Source organism: Streptopelia decaocto (genome assembly GCF_964273445.1).
Source record: "Streptopelia decaocto genome assembly, chromosome: 15".
NCBI lineage: Eukaryota > Metazoa > Chordata > Aves > Columbiformes > Columbidae > Streptopelia > Streptopelia decaocto.
In genome coordinates, this window is record NC_138670.1 from 6,559,455 (window position 1) to 6,580,694 (window position 21,240).

At 53.3% G+C, this 21,240-nt stretch overlaps 1 protein-coding gene across 1 annotated transcript in view; it reads right to left on the reverse strand.

The window, feature by feature from the left end:
- Window positions 1–352: 352 nt before the first annotated feature.
- Window positions 353–21,240, reverse strand: part of MN1 (MN1 proto-oncogene, transcriptional regulator) — a 91,937-nt gene continuing 71,049 nt past the window's right edge. Inside the window, exon 2 of the mRNA XM_082065893.1 lies at window positions 353–2,215. Coding sequence (XP_081922019.1) covers window positions 2,037–2,215 — 179 coding nt within the window. The 3' untranslated portion in view covers window positions 353–2,036. The remainder of the gene's footprint in view (window positions 2,216–21,240) is intronic.

The following is a 21,240-nucleotide window of genomic DNA, read 5'->3' on the forward strand; positions in this document are numbered from 1 at the left end:
CCGAGCAGCTGCGCGGTGCTTGGCTGGGGGCTCAGGGGCCGGGGTGCTGGTGCCCAGAGCTGCTCCCGGCCACCCCGCCAAGACCCACAGCCAGCTCCCTTCAAAACAAAATGCCTTCCCGGGGAAAAAAAAAAGAGACAGCTTCAACCAAGAAATAGCCAAGGGCAGGTTTTGTTTTTAAAGCATTTTTATTTTGTTCAGTTTGAATTGAATTTTTATGTGATTTGTTTCACTGAAAATGGACATATTTTGAAATACCATGTGTTCCCTCCTCACTGCCCAGAGGGAGCTTGGCTGCTGACCCACAGCAGCGTGCTGGAGGGACAGGCCACAACCCCTTCCTTAGTGCCTTTACACCTTTTCTGAAGTAAAGACAGTCCTCAGAAAGGGAGAAGCCTCAAGCAAATACCCACTCCTCTCCTCTACCTGCACTGATTTTATTGCAGCTGGCAAAGAACAGGGACGATAGCTGGGGGACACAGAGTAAGAAAACCAAAATTTCCTTCCATTCTTAAGTGCAATGTCATGCTCACATCCACTGCAACCCACCACCTGCGTGGGGGTCTCAGGAGAGCACTCGCTGCATCTTCCCAAGAGCCTCCTGAGCAACCAGTACCTGCGAGACCGCAGTCCTGGCGTGGGACCGGCCAAGCCCCAGTTCCAGCATGGGTGCCTGTCCCTGCAGCACTCCCCGACACCTCCTGTGGCAGCTGCAAAACCAGGCACCCGCCTGCTGCACCGCTCAGCACCGCAGCCACGGCCACGCGGCATCGGGGACCTTGCCCCTCGAACACACCACACACGTGATGCTCCACCATTTTGGCGGCCACTCTCTGCACGTGAAATGGTGGCGGGCACAGCTGCACCGGCCGTGGCTGCCATCGCGTGCGGATCTACTGATTACATCCCAGTTGTCATGCCACTCAGTGAGAAGCGAAGCTAAATTAGAGCAACTAATTGCACCTCTCTTGAAACAATCAGGATGACAAATCAGTGGTAATCTCTTCAGTTCTAGAGGGAAGCTATTGCAGCTCGCTTACAAGGATTAATCAGCTTTTCATCAGTGTTATTATACCACCATGGCCTCAGGAGCAGCCCCGAGGCCACGCTGGCTGGGCTCACACAACCAGGACACCAAGGCTGGTGCAGAAGGCAGCACTGCGGCTGCTCCCTGCCAGCCCGTGCCCGCAGCAGCCAGGCTGCCGGCTGGGCAGCTGTCACAGCCTTTGCTCGGTGTGGCGGAGGTCCTGCCCAGCGCACCCGGTGCTGCACCATGCTGTGACAGAGGACCAGGGCTGGGCTCCCGGAGCCGCTACAGCTCTGTGCAGGCAGCCTGGGTGATGGCCAACCTGCAGGGGACACCAGGACAAAGAACAGCATGTGGCATGTCACAAGAGGGACACCAAGGCCACCTTGCCGTCACTGGACCCACCCTGACTGACTCTGCCAGCTCAGCCAAGGGCCCCGGGACCATGCGTTGCTGGGACCAGTTCTTGATACAACTCCATGGACAAGCTCACTTGCTTTTTGCAGACTCGTTTTCTTACTGTCGCAGGCCTTCTTCTGACATGACCCCCTCTGCCCAGCCAAGCAGGAACCAAATACACAAGCATGAGAGTGGAGAGGGGAGAGGCCATGGTGCTGCTGCAAAAGCTTTTTCATGCACTCAGACCAACAGCCCCCAGAGCCCTAGTTGAGAGGGCTGGAGCTCTCACGTAGCTCTGCTGTGCCCTGGAAAGACTCGGCGGAGGGCACGTGGCATTTCAGTGTCCTGTTTCAGTTTACACAACCACAGGTCACCGTGCAAGCAACCAGCTAATGGTATTCATGCAATAAAACTAGCCCTCCCAAAGCAGAACCAGCCCCCAGCACATCCCTACAAACCTATATACACCCCACCTCACTCCCTCCACCAGCACAACCATGGTGCACCTGCCTGTGGGCAAAGTCTGGATGAAATGTGTGTCCATCCTGCCCTCCATGGGGAGACTACCAGGTGTCCCGCCATCGGGCACGGTGCTGGCTCAGGTGCTGGCTCAGGTGCAGGCCAGCGTGGCTGCCAGGGAGCCAGCCCAGTGCCACAGCTCTGCAGGGGGACGTGCCCAGCTGTGCTGCAGCAGATGCTCCTTGGAGTCCTGGTGACAGTCAGCAGCAAGGTGCTGCATGGGGACACTTGCCAAAGGGGTGTCTGCGTGGCTCTGGGACAGACCACCACCTGCAAGAGATGGAGAGCAGATGAGATCAGCAAAGTTCAGCCGTGGTTACAGAAGCCCAGCTCGCAGCAGCTCCATTTGGCTTCAGACCCTGTCCTGGCTGGGTCAGGAGAGAGGCTGATGCACAGGGGCCTGGATTGGGGCCTCCTGCAGCATCTTCCACAGGAAAAGTATCAAATGAGCCCATTGCCAGGGCCTGTGCGGGGATCCCGAGGCGTGCATGGCACCACACCAGCACCCAGGGCAGGTTAGCACAGCTCTCCTGTCACAACCTTGTGCACAACAGCTCTGTGCCAGCTCAGCTACGTTACAGCACTTGGACTACACCAGAAAAACACAGTGATGCACTTGAGTTACATAGAGTTCCAGCTCTTGGAGGAGAAAGCGCTCCTGACGTTTCTCCACAGTGGGCTTTTCAGGGTATGTCATGAATGCTAAAACCATGGATGGAAAGTGTATGGGAAGGGGAAGCCAGGTGTCAGGGCCCTCCAAAACAGTTAAACTAAAACTGCTCAAAACATACAAGAAAATGGAAACCTGCCATACACGCCTGCAACCAAAAGAACTCTAGAACATATTTATATATCGTAAACATACACTAGGTAGCATATGTACTTATGATTTCACTTTTCCACTGGCATGTGTGTGTGCACACACCAAGTATAACATGTACACAGGCTACTACAGAGATATATTTTTTTTTCCCTCTGAATACCAAACCCTCTCCTACCTGAGTTTAATATTAGAGTTTGCCTTCCTGCTGCTGGGACCCTGATGCACACGGTTTACACTGTGGCACATTGAACTGCCCACAAAAGACAGCGTGACAGAGAAGCCGGTCAGAAAGCTGGATCTGCTCTGCTCCAGATGGATTCTCCGCAGATCCCCACTCACAGCTTTACTGGGGCCAAGTCAATTAGAAATGTCTGAAAGTCAAAGCATCACTCTCGCCTGTGATCTCAGGGAGTTTCCCAGTGTATTCTGTAATCAGGGCTCACAAACACAATCCTCCCCTCGTGTGCTGCTGTTGTTGCCCATAACAAAGACATTTCGGATCAAAGGAAAGGGTTAACCCCCATGCAGTCATCGCATTGAGTCTTGGAGGTCTGAGTGCTGCCAACTCCTGAAAAATGGCCACCAGGCAAGCTGCTGAGAATAATCAGAATAAGATTGGAAGGTGTCCACATCAATCAATCACTTGTTGACAGATGACTGGAAGCCCCCACTGTGACCGTGGACAGCTGACCAACTCTCGGCTTAAGCTGAAGTCTAACATTAGCCTGTTTGTTTCGTGTGGGTGGCTACTGCGTTATGACCTTAATAGTCAATCAATCTTGCAATGAGTAGTCTGTCTGGCAGAAACATTAATTATCCATACTATTCATGCATTGAAAAGCTTTATCTTCAAAAACTCAGCATCACTTAGGGAGGAATAACAGAATCCAGAGCAAGAAAAGAAGCTCAGACTCAGTTCCTAAGGGGGGAACCGGACAGCAGGGCCGAGCTCCTGGGTCCACTGCAGCCCCAGCCGCAGCCCAGGGCCGGGGACACTCGGGAAGGGACCGGCCTTGCTTTTATTCCTGGTACTGATTCAGGCAGCGCAGAGGCTGCTACTCCTGCACCAGCAACTGCTGGAGTCAGTGCCAAGAGGAAGACGAGGGGGAGAGATATAAAAGGACAACAAATACACATCAATTAAACCTTGCAAGCTGTTAGTCACACTAGTTAATAAGTTCTTTCTATCTGTAAAGTGCTCTTAGTGACAAATCCTTTAACTGGCACTCAGAGCGTTATTACAGCTTTCAAGATGCCTCTGTCTTTCATGTGCAGCTTCTTGTACACATGTGAGTGCTCCCCGTTGCGCAGTCTGTTTACACTAGTTGTGAGAAGACATCATCAAAGCAAACTGAAAGCAACACTAAATGCTTGAGAAAAACAGAATTCATTCACCGCTGCCTGTTCTGAAATCGCCTTTCAGTTTGCTTAGAGGCCGCGGTTGTGGCAAACCACAGCGGGGAGGAGACGGGAGCCAGGCCGGCACAGCCGGTGTTTGGCCACTGGAAGCAGCCGGCAGCACCGGGCAGGGACAGGAGCCCCTTCCCGCTGGTTGCGACACCTTGGTCACATCCCCAGTGACAAAAAGCGGGAGCTGCCCCCCCCTCCCACAGCCGGGGTGCAGAGTGCGGTGCTCTGTGTGCGGGTGTGCTCGGCACAGGACACGCAGCCCCACGCTGGGTGGTGGGAGCATCTCCCCAGGGAGCGGACAGCCCCCCACCTGCCGCTGCCATCCCCTTCACAGCCTCCTTCATTCCCCATCATCCACCTCTGGTCCTCCTGCGCTATTGCACCCTGGTGCTTTCATCCCAGCTGTCCCTGTGCCACGGGGACCTGGGGACAGGGCAGGCTTTCTTTCAGAGCTAAAACCAGACAGAGCTCTGAGCAAGGCGAAGGATGGAGATGAGATGCCATGCTCTGGGGATGCTCCTGGCAGCTCACCGCCCCGCAGCAGCCGCACAGTCCAGCACTCCAGCACAACATCGGGCAGAGGTGCGAGGAGCAGCACAGGGCAGAGCCACCGGAGGATGATGAGCTTGTGCAAGGACAACAGAAAGGCTCTGCAAGGATATCCCCTTCCCAACCTTCAAAATGCTCACACTGGAGAGGGGACCTGTCTCTTCTGCCCAAGACCAGGGGCTGCTCAGCAGGGTGAGGTTGCGGCAGCTTTCCAAGGACCAGCAGGTTCGGCGCCAGCCCCCAGTCCCATATTGTGGAGATCTGGCACAGGACTTTGCCACAGCAAAGCTGGAGCTGGTGAGTCAGGCTATGCCAGCAGCTCAGCAGTGCCGTGCCCTGCCAGCTCTGCTCAGCCACAACACGTTGGCTTGGCTGCCCACGCCAGCAGCTCCATATCTGTATTAAGCATCTGTGCACACTGATCACATCATTGCCGTGGCACAAGTAAGGCCACGCTAATGGCGAACAGGGCCTAGAGTTTCCCACCTCTCGTCACAGCTCCCCGTTCGCTCAGTGCCAGGACCCCGTGCCTGGCTCCACACGGTGTCCTCGCGCGGCTCCAGGGTCCCCAGGCCGAGCAGGGGGCGGCAGCCGCGGCGTGCGGGAGGCCTTAGGCTATCAGTTGCACGCAATAGCGTTCAATCTCCTGCCCCAGAAGGTCCTTGGTGCAAACTGGCCTCCTCCGGCTGGCTCAGGGCTTCACAGCCGGTGTCAAGTGGCAACTTTCTGGATTCTGACCTCATTGGAATTTGTTCCTCGGGGGGGACACGCTAGTCCATAAAGTTCCCATTAGTGCAAAAGCAGATGTAAGCACTTTGTTGGCAGAGTTGAGCAGCAGGGAACCCTGCAGTTGATCAGTTCTGCCTCGCTGGTCACTGCAGTCAACAGGAATTACTACAGAGGGTTTCTGTGCCCCCTCTCCCAAAGCCCACCCCTCTCCAAAAAGGAAGATTTAAAGAAACCAGCCAAGCTCAGGCACCGCTCCAATATAACGCAATAAATCTGCGCGCTGCATGCCGAAGGGAGCTGGCCCCATCCAGGAACAGCCAGCAGGAGAGCAGCGTGAATTTGTTTATTGTACAAAACAAATCTAACCGTGGGGACTGGACACTGCTCAAGGCGAGGAGCAAGGGGCTCCACACGGGACCATGGCGTGGGTGGGTGGCAGCTGGGACTGGCCTCTGCTGCTGCCCCCCGCCAGGACAGCAGACGCCCGGCACTTCCACAGCCAGGGAGCGTCACCTTCCCCTCCCCACGGTCACCAAGGACGCGAGGGGACGGCCAGGCCTGCCAGGACCCCGGCCACCCCACGGGATACGGGGGCTCCCTGCTCAGCCTCCACGCTCCCTCTCCATCACATTGCACCGAGCACCATCTGACCTGGTTCCAGCCAGTTTTCCTTCATGATTAACACTCTCCGGGCCCCTGCTCACCCTGTTATTCTCACCAAATTAAAGAGCAGTCCTGGATCCTCGTTAGATTTGCTCACATTTGAGCCGTGTCATGTGGTCAGTAGCCCATGGCAATACACTAAATTAAAGGCCTAATGCAGAATCCACCTACAAGCCTGACAACTAATGAATCGAGGGCTTCAGGCCCCAGAGGACCCGTGCAGGGATGAAGCCACTTCACACCGAGCCAGAGCAGAAGTGCAGTCCCTGGGCTGTCATTCAGAAATAAAGAGTTGTTTAATTTTATTCACCGCAGGACACAGAAACAACAGCATCTCTGTATCCAGCAGCTGGTTTGCCGCAGCGCCAGGCAGCGACGACCCCTCTCGGCGCCGATCCCCAGAGCGCGGTGCCTCCCGCCCATGCGCCGTAGGTGCCGACAAATAAACTCATGCTTGGTTCTGATGAACTGGGTTTGAGTTCCCAGCATGGAAAAGCTGACTCTCCTGTCTACGGTCAAAATGAATGCATCTGTCCACAGCAGCACCTTTGCCCCTCATCGGCCCCCGCGGCTCCCCGAACGGCAGGGCCGAGGTGCATGGCTGTCTATGGCACAGCACCCATGGGCACCAGCCAACACCGATCCAGGCTATGTGTGAGAAAAACAGACTGCAGCTCCCACTTCAGTCTTTTAGACCCCTCTCTCCATCCTCTGGCAGTGGCTGGGTGAGCACTGGCTGTAAACACCGGGGACAATACAGTGGCCATCAATTTTGCTGTGGAGCATTTCAGGTTGGAGCTGGCGTCTGGTAAGGTTCAGCCGGTTGCATCAGACAGCTCCGGCCCTGCAAAGGTCAGGGCTGTTTTGGTAAGGAAACGTTTGCTGAAGCCTTGCCCTTCCCCAGATGCCTGCTCTCAGCTCCACGCTTGCACACTCGTGCACACACACTCGCTCTGCTCCAGCCCACAGAAACGGGGAAGCCACACAAAGTGACGCTGCTTTGCACCACGACCACACGCGTGTCCCCAAGTCACGAACGCCACAGCAGCTGCGCAGCACTCCCAAGGCACAGAGCGGAACCTCCCGTTAGGGTTAGCGGTATTTTTTCAGTCTCTCTCACGCTGAAGCTGAGCAAGTCCCTCCACCAGTGAACAGCCAAGTGAGCCCAGTACAAAACCAGTGGTGAAAGACAACTCCTGTTCCCAGCCAACCCTTTGGTCCCCTCTGCATGCTGGCAGACTGGGAACTGCTGCTCCCCCAGCGTCCCCAAGCCCATTCACCACGGCTCCTGTGCTGGACCCACGGGTCAGCAGCCACTGCTGGAAATGGCCGTTTCCTAATTGCTGAGCAGACTCTGACGTCCAAAGATGCAAACGCAATTCTGCAACAGGCAGCTCTAATTCAGGTTCTTCATTGACAAAGGCAGCTGTTTATAGGACACTTACAAATGTGTGCACACCCTGGATGCAGGAAGGCTTTGTGTCTAAATACTGTCAGCACTATGACAACATTTTTATTACACTAGTAAATAATTTGTTTTGTTGCTGTTTAATTGGTAATCAATACAGTGCCTATGTTTAATTACATTCCCTATTTCAGAATGGTTGGGAACAGTTGGTCTTTTTTTCTCCCTACAGAGATTAGGGACTTTGCATTTAGGATTCTGGAGCATGGAGCCCGCCTATAGGAGAAAACAGACCCTTAAAAAAAACTGACACAATTAGCAGGATCATTATTAATTATAAAAAACCCACATGAGGAACGGTCAGAAGCACACTTACCCTTGGCCACCTGTAAGCAACCCATCATTCAGCTCAAACCAAATAACGCATAAGTAGTGACATACGTGTGGTGCTTGTGCAGGCACGTGTGTGTGCTCGGGCACCTCGGGCACAGCCAGAGGAAGCCCCATTTTGGGACATGAGAATGTGCGAGATCTGAACCATGTAACTCAGTGCACGAGTTATGGACAAACCCGCTCCTCGGCGGCAGAGCCCTCTCGCCAAGGGAAGCAGCAGCCGAGGGCACCGCGACACACCGGTGCTCGCTGCAGGCAGCGGCTCTGCTGCTCTGCCTGGGGGCAGGGACACGCGATCGAGCAGCGTGCGAACGGTGGGGATATAAATAACAATATCCTGCGCTGTCGCGGAGACAGCTGTGTGGTAACTCTTGCAATTACTTGCTTGTAAATGGCAACCTTTACATGTGCTTGACTAGTGACATCTTTACAGGCGCCATCTCTGGAGAGCTGCTGGTGCGGCGCGGCAGAGCTGCCTCCCAGCATGGTGCTGGTGCTCCGGCTGCCCCCAGGGCTGCCCAGCATGGGGGTCCGGCCACCCCATTCCACCGTGGGGGTCTCACTGCCCTGCTCTGCCGTGGGCAGCATCTCCAGCCCAAAGCCCCGGCAAGCCTTGGCCCAGGGGGCGGAGGTTTCGGGGCAGGCACGTGCTGCCACCACCAGCGTGTGTTTCAGATGGGATGCTCACAGATAAAAACCTCCCTCCACATCTCCCAAACACAGGCAGACCTGTGGCACAAGGAGGATGCAATGCACTCTGTGGCTGCTCTGAAACGCCCCAGCGCATCCCTGCAAAGTGACTGCCTGAGAACCCACCCCAGCAAGCACCGCGCTGCAGACACGGGACACACAAATCCACAGCCTTTAGGAGACAGGAGAATAGTCTTCAGTTACCCCAAAACACCACCCTGGGGGCTCTGCAGATGCCCGGTCGCTCGGAGCAGCCAGCGGCAGCTGGGAAGGAGCAGGCTGGGAAGCCGGTGACGGGCTGTGCCACGGGCAGGCGCGGTGATACCTCCTTATCCACTCTCCCACAGCCAATCCATCCCGCGTGGGAGGTTGGCGGAGCAAAGAGCAGCACTTGAGGCCGAGACGTGTTTATTTGATGCTGGTACACGGCCCACCCGCCCCGCATTTCTCCATCTGGACAAAGCATGACCACTTCTATAAAGCAATTTCTTTTCATCCCTAATGCAAAAGCTGCATTTTAGCATTATTTTTTTTTCCTAGACAGACTTCAATCTCATTAATTTTAAGACACTCTAAGCTCTCTTTAGTGGTCTCTAACACAATTCTCCTAACTTAAGATACACTAGATAGAAGTAGCCAATCCCATTCATAATTGTATATATGGCCAGCAATTCAAATTCACTTCCCTTGATTTAATGTCCTATTTGTATTCTATCAATAAATGAAGTTCTCGGGACCATACTTAAATGGAAGCAGCACTATGCTCTGATAGCCAAAGCCAGCAAAAAAAAAATTCATCACTAAACCAAAACGTCTTGTAGTATATGATTCCTTGACTTATTGTTCTCTCCTCTTCACTGCACTTGAATATTAAATGTTGTATTAATAGCTCACTCTTAATTATCCATGAGTAATGTACTACAGCCAGAAAATTAATGGAGGGAAGCACCACAAAAATGGAAAAAAATTCTCCCTATCCCCGATACATTTTCAAACAGCCTGTGATAGGAAGGGAGACACACACACTGCCTTGAACGTGGCCAGACAAAGGGCAGCGCTGGGGAGGGGGTCACACTGAGCCCTTGCGAACACAGGTCCTCGTCCTGGGAAGGAGATTAGGAACAGTGGTACAACAATGATGGTATAAACCACCCCAAGGGCAGCATGGCTTGGGGAATCTGCTCTTCCCTGGCAGCCTCTACAGCCCATTCTCAGCGCCAGGGCTCTCCAAGAACAGCAAGGGCTGGGCGCTCTGCAGGGCTCTGCTGTCTGGCACCCCCAGGGCTGCACGGTCGGTGTCCCCGAAAAGTGCTGCACCATGAAGCCAGGACATAGTGCTCCTGACACTGAGCGGGGATGCTGGGGACAGGCAGGGCCACCACAGCATCCACCTCCGCGGTGCTACCCTGGGGCTGCTCCAGAAGAGCGGAATGGTGAAACGTCTAATTAAATATGTGTCTCCCATTGCCGGAGCCCTGCAGCAGCCATGAATTATGCAGTGGCTCACTTATATGTCAGCAGGATCACAATATTGATGAGTTATCCTGTGTGTAATCTGATAAAAACCAAGATAAACTCAGCAAAAATTGAGTGTAATATGATCCTTTCCTTTCAATAAACAATTTCCAGTGCAGTGTCGGGAGTGTCTCCACATTCCCCTTTCCCCGGGCTCTCTCCTCACCTCGGCAGTGAGCGGCTCCCCGACACAGCCCAACACGGCACCGATAACCAGCCACGCTGGTGGCATCAACCTGGAAGCTGCGTGACAGCACGGGGTGTGTGTGAAACGCTACCTGTGGACACTGCCGTGGTGTGTGGAACTAGAGGCTGGTGCGCGCCGCAGCCTGTGCATTCCACAAGGTCTGCGTTTTGGCATTTAGATTAATGCTGGAGACAGGGAGGAAGAAGTTGCCATGTCTCACGCTGACTCCCTCCTCTCCGACTGCGCGAATGACGGATGGCAGAGCGCAACTCCCACTCGGGAACACTTTCCAGCACCCGCACAGACCCGACTCTGGCTCCCATGACAAGTCGACTGCTTTATAATCCCAGCCCAGATGCTTTTGGTACCCTGGGAACAGCCAGCAGCACAGGCTCCCGCCCTCAGCCCAAACACATCCCACAAGAAACACTATGAGGAGCGGGGAGACAGTCGGTGCTTCTGGTGACCAGCTGGAGCCAGCAGCAAAGGGGACTCCGGAGGCTGCTGGGAGCCCATACACCCACCACCAACCCAGCGCTGGTGGGTACTGGGAGAAGAGATGATTGGAAATAGGCTTGTTTGACCCTCTCCCAAGGGACGTTCACCACAGAGCACAAGAGCAAAGCTTCAGAAGCAGAGCGCCGCTATTTTTCTTTCAATATTTCAAATCAAGAGAAAGGCAGAAAAATGTAAAGAGAAAGAATCAAACTGGTGAGACAAGGGAAAGACCGGAGGAAGGTGATCTTCCCAGGAGAAACAAGAAACTGCAAAGACCGGTCAACCCTAATGACTTCAACGAATGCAAAGGCCCCAGTATCAGAGCACATCTCCAGCTCCCAGCTCATCTCTCCAGAGCTCTCTCCCGCACACAGGAGGGCAGCGGGGGGGTGAGCCCCAGCTGGAACCCCTCCCGACACCAGGGCACAGGTGGCTCCTGGGCTCTCCACGGCCACCAGCTCCTCAGCTCAGCCCCAGCCACTGCAGAAGGGATCTGGATCCAGATCTGGATCCAGCCTGTCCCCTGCCCTGAGGGCTGCTGCGCCCACGACGCGGGTGTCAGGAGCATCAGGCTGGCAGCAAGCTGGGGGGCTCCAGCTGGCCCAGCACCCTCACAGGGTCCCCAGCCCCACCAAGGAGCCCAGGGTGGGGACAGGAATGGTGCTGCCTGGAGACGCCTCATTTCACAGATGTGTCTGTCTGTGTGCAAGAGAGAAACTTTCACAGTTTTACTGCTCTTCAAATATTTTAATGCAAGCCATTTGGTGTCATATTTATAAAAAATGGATACCAGCATGAGCTACATGCACATTTGCAAACGTCTCTATATTAGTATAAATACAAGAAGCAGAAAAGCACAGTCTGACTCCTAATCCATATGGTTATTCCAAATAGATTGCATGGTCTTAAACTTTGGCTTATTAGACTGAATCTTACATATGGAAAGAATTAAAATGCTGGATTTACAGTGCAAGCTAATCAGAACATGTTTAACTTATGATGCCCCAGCAGACCCAGAAGGTCACAGCCTCCCAGACACCTGGCGTGGAACCCAATTCTGCTCTCACTGGTGTAACCCTCACCAAACCCTGGCGTTACGTGGGCTTTACTGTGGCGTGAGGGGCAGGATCCGACCTCAGCGCTCCAGTTCAAGCTGCAGAACGGAAATTCCTCATTTCCCGCTGACTAGTCCGTACACGCGCAGAGGCGACCGGGCCGAGCGTGCGCTGCGGCAGCACCGACCAACAGCGCCGGCTGTGCCGCCACCGGTCCTGTCAGAAAACACCATCAGCCGCTTGGAATACAAGGTCACTTCAGGGCTTTTACATTTGGGTGGGGTTTTGGGGGGTTGTTTTGCTTTGTTTTCCTGCAAACTAAAGAATTATCTTGATTTGCTTTCAAATACCTTGCCCCAAGATCACAAAAACTATTAAAAGCAAGGCATGACACCACTGTTAATGAAGCCAGGACTCACGGGAAGGTGGATATACATTATTTTCTTCTGCTAATTTAGTTCTGGACAAGGCCAAACTCATCCTGGGTGCTCGAATACCCACATTTCCAGCACCACAGGTATGAGCACACTGAACTCCTCTCCCAAAGAGCCTCCCTTGCAGCAGCCTGAGCCTCACCCCCGTTGTTTTTGCATGGATTTATTCCACTGATGTTGTTTCCATGTGAGTCAGTTGCCTTTTTATTGCTCCTCTAACTACAACTTTCTCCAAAGTTGTTGAATTTCTGGACTTGGAGCAATGACAAAAGAATACACTGATTCACCCGCTTTCACACTGCTCTGTCTGCTCTTGCTGTCTGACATCTCCCTACAGGGATCATTTCATACGTTGTCTCCAGCTTGCTTGTTTTTCCAGCATTCTTTTCTCTATGAAGAGCTAAATTGTTTGATTACGAGCACATTTTTAAGTAAAAGGCTCGGGGAGAAGCATTCCACCTCAGCTTCAAACTGGCCCTCTTCCAAAAGCTACCTTTGCTTCATCTCTTACATGTAAGGAAACCGTTTATTACCAGCTTGAACAAACAGGCTCGCTGCTAAAACGCTTCAGCAAGGCTGTCCTGAAACCGCGCAGTCTTCATGATGAGGTATTAACAACTGACGAGAAAATAAAGTCAATTTTTACAACCTGTCTGCACACACATCACACGGGGCTGAGAAAAAGCAGGGAAACTTTCACTCCAACGGGTCACTGTTTCCAAAGCCGGTGCGAAAGCATGAAGCTGATGGGCTTTGGAAGAGCTTCTCTGCTTCTCTGTTCGTACCAGCAGCATCTCCACTACAGAACTCGAGTTCTGAAGAGGAAAGAGAAATTAGAGAAGAGAAAGTTTTCACTGAGCACCTCTTATCCCCGCACTCTGGAATCTGCACGAAGCTGCCGAGTCTGGGAGCATTCGGCTCTGCCACAGGAGGTTATTTTCATCATCCTACTAAAAAAGTAAGATGTGGTTGCTAGTCCCTGGCCTTGCTTTGCTAAAGGAAAAAATGCAGGCTGTGTTGAGACGTATTGCTGTGGAAATCTTCTTAGAACTGTCTGTTTCTTTTTCTTACTCTGACCAAATTGAGGCAAAACTGACCTGCCAGACCATCTGAAAAGATAATTTATTGAGAAGAGCACTTTCAGTGATGCCAGCTAAGCTCCCGGTTCACCTGTGTCCCAATGGCACAGCTTCGGCCTGGGCACATCTGCTGTCTAGTTTTAATCGCCACCTCTGACAGTTACAGGAAACCCTGGAAACAGAACGGGCAAAGGGAAGCTCTGAAGGCACAGCCACAGTGGCAGAGCCTGGTGACCCTGTCCTGCCTCCAGAACCTGCCGAAAACCGCGCCTGAGCAGCAGCAGCAACTGCCCGGCTTCTCCCCATGGGTCTCCAGGCTCCCGAGCAAGTGCTGAGAGCGCAGCTGGAACCCAGAGGGTTTCCCCACCAGGGCTGTACTGCCAACCATGGTGGGAGCACCTCACCTTTGCCAGAACCATCGCCAGATTTTGCCGTCAAAAGATGCAGCGAAATTTACAAAGGCCATAGATGAATTACCACATTCCAGCCGTTCACTTCAGTACTGAAAGCAGTTCTGCAAATATCCACTAACTCTAGCATAACAAGCTCTTTCTCACTCCAGCCCCTCATTACTGAGGACCAGAAAAATACGAGGAGCACATTCTCCTTTCGGTTTTTAAGGAAATGATTAAATTGGGATCAACTTTTCATCTTTCCCACAAAAAAGTGCTCTGTCATCTCATGCCCATTCACCTACGCAAAGACAAGATGACATCCCTGGCTAAAGGCCGACAGTTCTGCACCTCCTTGTCACTTTTAACAAGAAAATAATCCTGCAGAAACACTTGAAAAACAAATCGGTGTTGACACTCCTCATCTGCTAGGTACATTTTATGAAAGGAAAGAAATACTGCATTAGCGTTTGACCTCCTCACCTTTTTGACATTGAAAGAGAATAAGCAGGGAGAGGCTCAGAGAAGCTGGTGCTGGAGTAACAAAATAATGAGCCCGGCAGTGCCCTGATGGCAGCACCGGGCAGGGCCGGGGCAGCTCGGGCACGGGAACCTGTGGGCCAGAGCTCGGAGGAGCCTTCGCCAGGAACCGCGGGAGCTGCCGGGGCACTGGGAGGCCCAGGGGCTGGTGCTGAACCACACGCTCCCTGTGCCACTCGCTTCTGGCAGCTCCGGCTGCACCAGCAGCACCTTGTAACCAGTGCCGGACCTGGCTCAGAAGAGCCCTGGAACCAGAGAGACAAACGCCCGCAGGGAGGTCCCGCTGCAGGGGCTGCGGCTCTGCCAGCTCAGCACCGCGCTGCCACCCGCCTGGCTCATTACAGAATGAGCTCAACCCACCAAGAGCTGCTTCTGCAGACAAGGGCATGAGAACTGGAGTCCCAGCCCGTAGAGCAGGATCACACAGGGCACCACCAAAAGCCTCTCAACCCTGCAAACCCCCGGGGCTCCGCACGTGGGCCGCAGTCCCTCTGTGTGGGTGAGCCCGTGTCCTTCCTGCAGGACCCTGCTCCATCCTCACGCCACAGCGCTGAGCGCACTCATGGGAACAGAGAGCTCTGTCCTGCTCTGACTGCTCGTGAACACCCTGCACGCTTCCAGCTTCTGATCCCCGCAGGAACCAGAGGGCTCCTCAGCTCCCAGCTGCTGCCTTCGCTCTGGGCACGCTGCATTTCACCAAATAAGTCACGCTAACCCCACCTCCTCTCCCCAAGCAGAGGCTACCAAGAAATAAAACTGAGCTTTGTCTTCTAAACAGCCAGACACTTTGCCACGAATGTGCTACCAGCACAGGCGCTTGCCCTTTGCACACACCATTCGGATGACTTTCCACGTACGCGGGCACCAGATGGTCTCACTGCTTCCCCAGTACGGCTGGGCAGGGTTTTGCACAAGTCCTTGCCTGTAGGAGGTGGGGGCACTCCGAGGAACGCGCAGAAATATTTTCCCACCGGTAGCTGTCGGCCTGAGCTAATGCAACATGACACGTATCTGGCGATGAACAATGCGCTGACATTCAGAGCCTGCTCGCCATGTCCCAGACCGCGCCGGTGCCACCGCAGCGTGATCGTGGGCAGGGGGATGCGCTTCCCCTCTGAGCTCGTTTTGAGCAGCCCTTTGAGGAGCCGGTGCTGGGGCAGACCTGGCGCTCCCTCTGCCAGACCGCTCTGTAACAGGCAGCGCGGTGCCCGTGGCAATGTCAGCAGGGAGCAGGGCAGAGCAAGGCAGCGCTGCCCCAACAAGGAGGCTCCTGCAGAGCCACTCTCATTAATGTCCAGAAACACTGGCAGCTTCACATCCTGCAAAGACAAACCAGCCCCTACCACATCTACTGTCATCCCTGGATAAGGTGCTGCTAAACACAGGAGGAGTTGGCCATGTGTGCCGCACATCCCCAGCCAAAAGACACCCCTCCCACCAACAGGTGACTGAGCAGCAGCTCCAGGAGCCACCATCACGACGTATGTGGCCAGGACAGCAGCTGGGGAACCTCGGGACAGCTGCAGGTGGGGAAGCACAGGGAGCAGGACAGGGAGTGTGGCTCGGGTGCCGAAACCCTGGTGCCCGCCCCTGCTCAGCTTACACAAGAGCGTTACACAACACGGCACCGCGGCAGGTTTCGTCAGGACAGGATGGGCACACCTCGAAACCCTGGAGCGGGCAGCGTGCTGGGCCAGCAAACCCACCACTGGTCACACCTGCCCCACTGACCCTTTCGGGTGGCTCCTGGGGGAAGGTGGCACAGCCCGGCATGGCACTCCTGAACGCCAGGACACCAGAGGAGCTCCTCCACCACATGCTGGGAAGAGGTTGATTTAACCCAAATCACAGGACCAGGGGAGCTCCTTCTCATTGGACAATGGTTTAACTTCCAGAGAATGTAAAATCATTTTTGTTTGACACCAGTTGGAGGGACGAGCACCACTTGACACAATCTGCAAATCTCAGCTCGGTGACCAAGGCAGCACTGTGGACACTAATTCTCTAGTTCTACTCTGAGCTGCTGCGAGAAGCAGCACTGCAAGGTGCTGCCACACCGCAGGTGTGAAGTTCTGGCCTCTGCCTCAACAAAATCCACCCAGTACATCCTAATGTGTAAAAAACCCAGCACCTACCACACCGTGGCCACACGGAGAAGGCTGCTGGGAAGGATGAGGTTTGAGTTTCTCCGTGGCCACTGAAATTTCCATTTTCTGCACCTGAGCAAGGATTTATTACAGGTTAGGCTTGGGAGTCCCTCTGCTTCTCAAGGAAGTATCAGGAAATAAAAGGGCAATTGCATTAGTCAGTCATCAGGAGTTCAGGGTTTCTGCTTGGTTTCAGATGACAGCAGGTAAAAAAATGGCTCAGCTGCCTGACCGCAGGCAGCGGCACCCGCAGAGCAGGACAGTCCCCTCCGCGTGCTGCACACACCGCACACGACACAGGGACAGCATGGAAACGCCTGTTCCCTGGTAACCAGCAAGCCCAAGTTCAGGTGGTTATATCGTCATCAAATTTCACAATCAAATTCCAGTTTTTCTTGCAACGCAATTAACCAAACACTATCCAGGCGCAAGACTAATCCCCAAAAACCTCACTAACATCCTCCCTTTGTCTTCCTCGTGCCACCCTCCACACAGCTCCCGGTTGGTGACCATACACCCAGTTCCACCCACAGTGCCATCTCCACTGATTTGTTTGTTATGTCACACAACAAGTCCTAGAAGGCCACTGCAAACTATTTCAACAAAAGCTGAGGTAGCCAAATCCAGCTTCTACTAGCCTCTTTTCCTCTTCTCCCCCCAGATATAAATTTTATACTTGAAACTACTAAAGTTGGCTGAAAATAATGATAACTGACAGATGCTGGGTTAAATAGGCCACAGTCTTTCCCTCAGGCCTAATTTAGACCGGATATCAAAATGATATAAAATATCATTGCTTGCCTTCACTCCATCAGGACATCTGCAGACAGACCAATATTAACTCTTTCCTAGGAGCGTTTTGTTTGCACTGTCACCTTGGAAGAAAAAGCATGTTTAATCTCACCTCCTCCAGCCCTAAAACCCAGCTCCAGGGGAGCTCCTCAGCAGACAATTAAGTTCAAGCTCAGCACCAGGTGTTGGGCACCTGAACCTTCAACTGAATCCAAGCACCTTGCCATGACACTGCCAAGGCGAGGTATTCAATGTACATAAGGCGGAAAATGGGCTTTTACACCTTTTTTCCAGACAGACGTTTTATCAATACACTTTTTTAAAGCAAACATCTCCATCACTGATTCCAGAACTAAAGTGTTGCTGTACCTCAGCAGAATGGACACTGCTGTGGGGCAGTCGCCCCCTGTGCCTCAACTAACCAGAATTAGACACCTAAAAATCTTTCCTCAGAAACAAGTAAGTCACCTCCAGCTCTGGTTGGAATTCATACAATCTGCTTTAATCAACACCTGGTCTGAAGTTAATCAGGATGGGGCCCCACCCTTAATACCAACATGCCAGCACCATTAACCCTCTTACCACTGTTCCCACACCAGCTGGGGAAGCCAGAGACCCATCATACAGCGATCCCATCTGCTCTGAGGAATGTCTCACCCAGGCACTCCTGCGAGGCAACACCACGTCTCATGTGGTAGGTGTTCCTGTTCTCATTTTCAGCATGACTCTCCAGATACCAGCAGCTACCGTAACTTCTGAACTTGAGGAAAAGCCTCTTCATGGTGAGCCCCCCAGGTGGTTAGAGGTATCACCTGCAAGAGATGCTGCTGGAGCTTTAATTTCTCAGCCCTTTACAGGGACAGCTGAGGGACACACACCGGGATAAAGCCCAGCCAGCACTGACCAACAGAGCTCCGCAGCTACAGGCAGCTAAGAGCGACTGTCCACCGGGTCACTGTGTCTTGCACAGATAAAACTCCACTCGTGGGCAGCAGCAAAGAGGTGCAAGCCCACAGCACCCTCCTGCAGCATCCAGAGGATTTCTTCTGAAACACTGTACGAATTCACCCCTTCCAGCTGCATCGAGATGCAGGGCAAGGCAAAGAGCTCATCTGAGCTCTTACAGAGGAGCAGAGAGACCACTGGGATCCCATACACTTCTGTGTGGCTTTAACCAGGATTAAGCAGCAGGTGAGTTTAGTGCAGGCGCTGTATGTGAATAGAGCAGCAGCCTTCACCCTGGCATCCAACAACCCACCCACAGCACCGCAGCAAACAGTACAACAGAACTCTCACTTCTGTACCTAAGGACACATGCAGCTCAGACAACTTACGACATGCAATTAGAGACTGTATTTTAATGAATATGCACAAGGGGGCAGAGTCAGAGCTGTGCACCTGAGGTTAAGTTTTGCATATTTTAACGTTTCAACACTTAGCAGTGCAGTCTTGCTTCATTAACCTGACCTTCTGCACCTTATTTCCTAGGAGGCCTGTTGGTTTTGTTTCTCTTAAAAGGAAGAAACGCATCAGGAAGTTTTCCTTTGTTTGTACCAGGCACTTGGGATCAGCCCGCAGCCGGGTCTGCCCGAGCTGCACGCAGCACCCCAGCCCTGCCAGGGACAACAGGCCCTTTCCTGCACAACATTGTCTGAAACATCTGACTAGAAACCCTCATTTTCAGTTGCATATAAATTTACCAAGAGTTAACTGATCAGACCCCCATTCTTCTTGGCAAACACATCAGCCGGGGTGAATGTATTGAAGATTTAATTCAGAACTACTTGGTTATTTCTGAGAAATATTTCCAAGGTAAACTCTCCATCTCTCCCACACTTCACAGAGCAGAAGTATATTCCCATTTTCAAAAAAAGGTTCAAGATCCAAGAGGACTCTAAGGATCCCTGCCAGGTTTAATACCAGCAATGGCCCTTTTCTGTCATCCCGTGACAAACTGCACAAACTTACCCACCTAGTCTTCAAAGAACTCTTTCCCCTTCCTTGCCAGCTCTCAGATTTTAAACTCCCTGAAGACCAAGCCCACTTGGAGACACCCAAAGCAAAGGACAAGCAGGGCTCGCCCCAAGCTGCTGGGAGCACGCCAAGCACTGCATCCTGGTGCATGGTGGCCAGGGAGCCATGGGGCTCTCAATGAAACACACATCTCGCCAAGATCGAAGAAGGCAGTGCTTTAAAGTGAAGCCCAGTCGAAAGCATATCAGTTCATCAGTTTTGAAATTATAAATGCTAAACTCAGCAAGAGGATAACTTGTGCTCTTGTAGACTGATAAAACTGTACTAAACATTAAGTAGTGCTAGAAGGACGTTATTTCTATGTTGCTAATGCAGCATTCCGAAGTTTGGAAACGCCAGAATTAGGGTTGCCTCTGCAACCTGAATTTGACCTCCTTTTTTGTTTGGATTGTGACAGACCTGGGTTACACCGGTTTTCCTCCGAGCAGCCGGGTGCAGCCAGTGCACCGGGTGCTGGAGCTGCTCCATGAATGATTCAGAGATGCAGAGCAGATTTACCTGGTGGAGCTGGAAGGTGCACGTATGGGAGAAAAATAAGGTTGTTTGGATAATGGAAGACCACGTGCCTTCCTTGAACGCTGTTTGCTGCACTCGCCACTGGTGCATTTTGAGCATGGTGCTACCAGCCAGGTTTGCGAGAGCCCCATGAGGCTGAGAGCGGGGATACCCCAAAGGCAGAGGGGGATGCACCGGGCTGGCAGCCACCAGGGAAGCGTCTGGTTCCCTGCAGAGCCAGTGGCTCCCCAGCCCCGCAGCAGCTCTGCCCCCAGCCCCACCGTGTCTGACCCACTTTGCAGGGCTGCGGGCAGGGGTTGAGCCCGCCAGCAGGCACAGCGGCGCATCGCACACTTAACTGGACACCGAACAAGGCCGACCTGTCAGCGTGTCAGCACGGGGACTCCTAATCCGAGTCTGTGTCAGGGACAGCCAACGGCCTAAATATAATTGCGGGGAGGCACATGCTCATGATCTGGCAGCAGAGATGCTGCTACTGATCTGACATGATGGAGCAGGGGAAGGCGGCAGCAGCCACCGGCACCGGCAGCCTGCAGCCCGTGGAGCTGCCGTCCACTGCCACCCCCATGCCAGCCCGCAGCCCCCACCACGGGCAGCCAGGGACGGGTCGCACCCCAGGCCCCTGCTATAATTAAGCTCTCTGCCTTTCAGAGGGCAGGGAAGCCAGGGATGCCACAGAAAAGGGGTTGCCTGTGGGCAGCCAAGCAGTATTTATACCTATTTTAAAGCAACAGTGGGGTGTGCAGTGCCCACCGCTCTGCCAGACGGAGCTCACGGCCGCCCATGCGGAGATGTCACATTAAAGAGCCAAAGCGTGTCAGAGCCCCCAACAACAGCTATGGTGGTTTTACTCACATTATCAATTATTACACTTTGAGATCTGGAAAAGAAAACAGCAAAGCTGTTTACTAGCATTGTCGAGTGATTGCACCTTTGCCCCATGACAGAATGTAAACTGTACAAGACCTCCATTCTCACGGCAAAACGCAGCCTCCCCAGAGACATCGTGTGAAAACCATGACCCAGGGCGAGCTGCAATGGGAGGGAGAGGCAAGATCAGTACCCCGGGTTGTCCTGACTCACGCAGATGGTTGCTGGGATTCCTAACACCCCCAAGCAGGAACATTTTGCCATCTTACCCTCCAAACGAGAAACCCAGTTTTCTGGAAGCAGTATTAACTGCAGCCAATTACTCCGATAGGCAGTGCAGGGAACAGGGCACTCCCCAGCCTCACGTCACAGGGCTCCGACCAGGGCAGGCTGAAGGGCGAACACAAAGCTGATGAGACAGCCCCAGCCGTGAAGGACACCACTGCCCAGCACCTTCCTGGCAGGAGAGCTCGGGGATGGATTTGTGCTCCCAACCTGGTGAGGCAGAGGCTCAGGTTGCACTAAAGCACAAAGAATAAATCTCGCCTGCAAAACGAAGCACTGTGCACTGCCC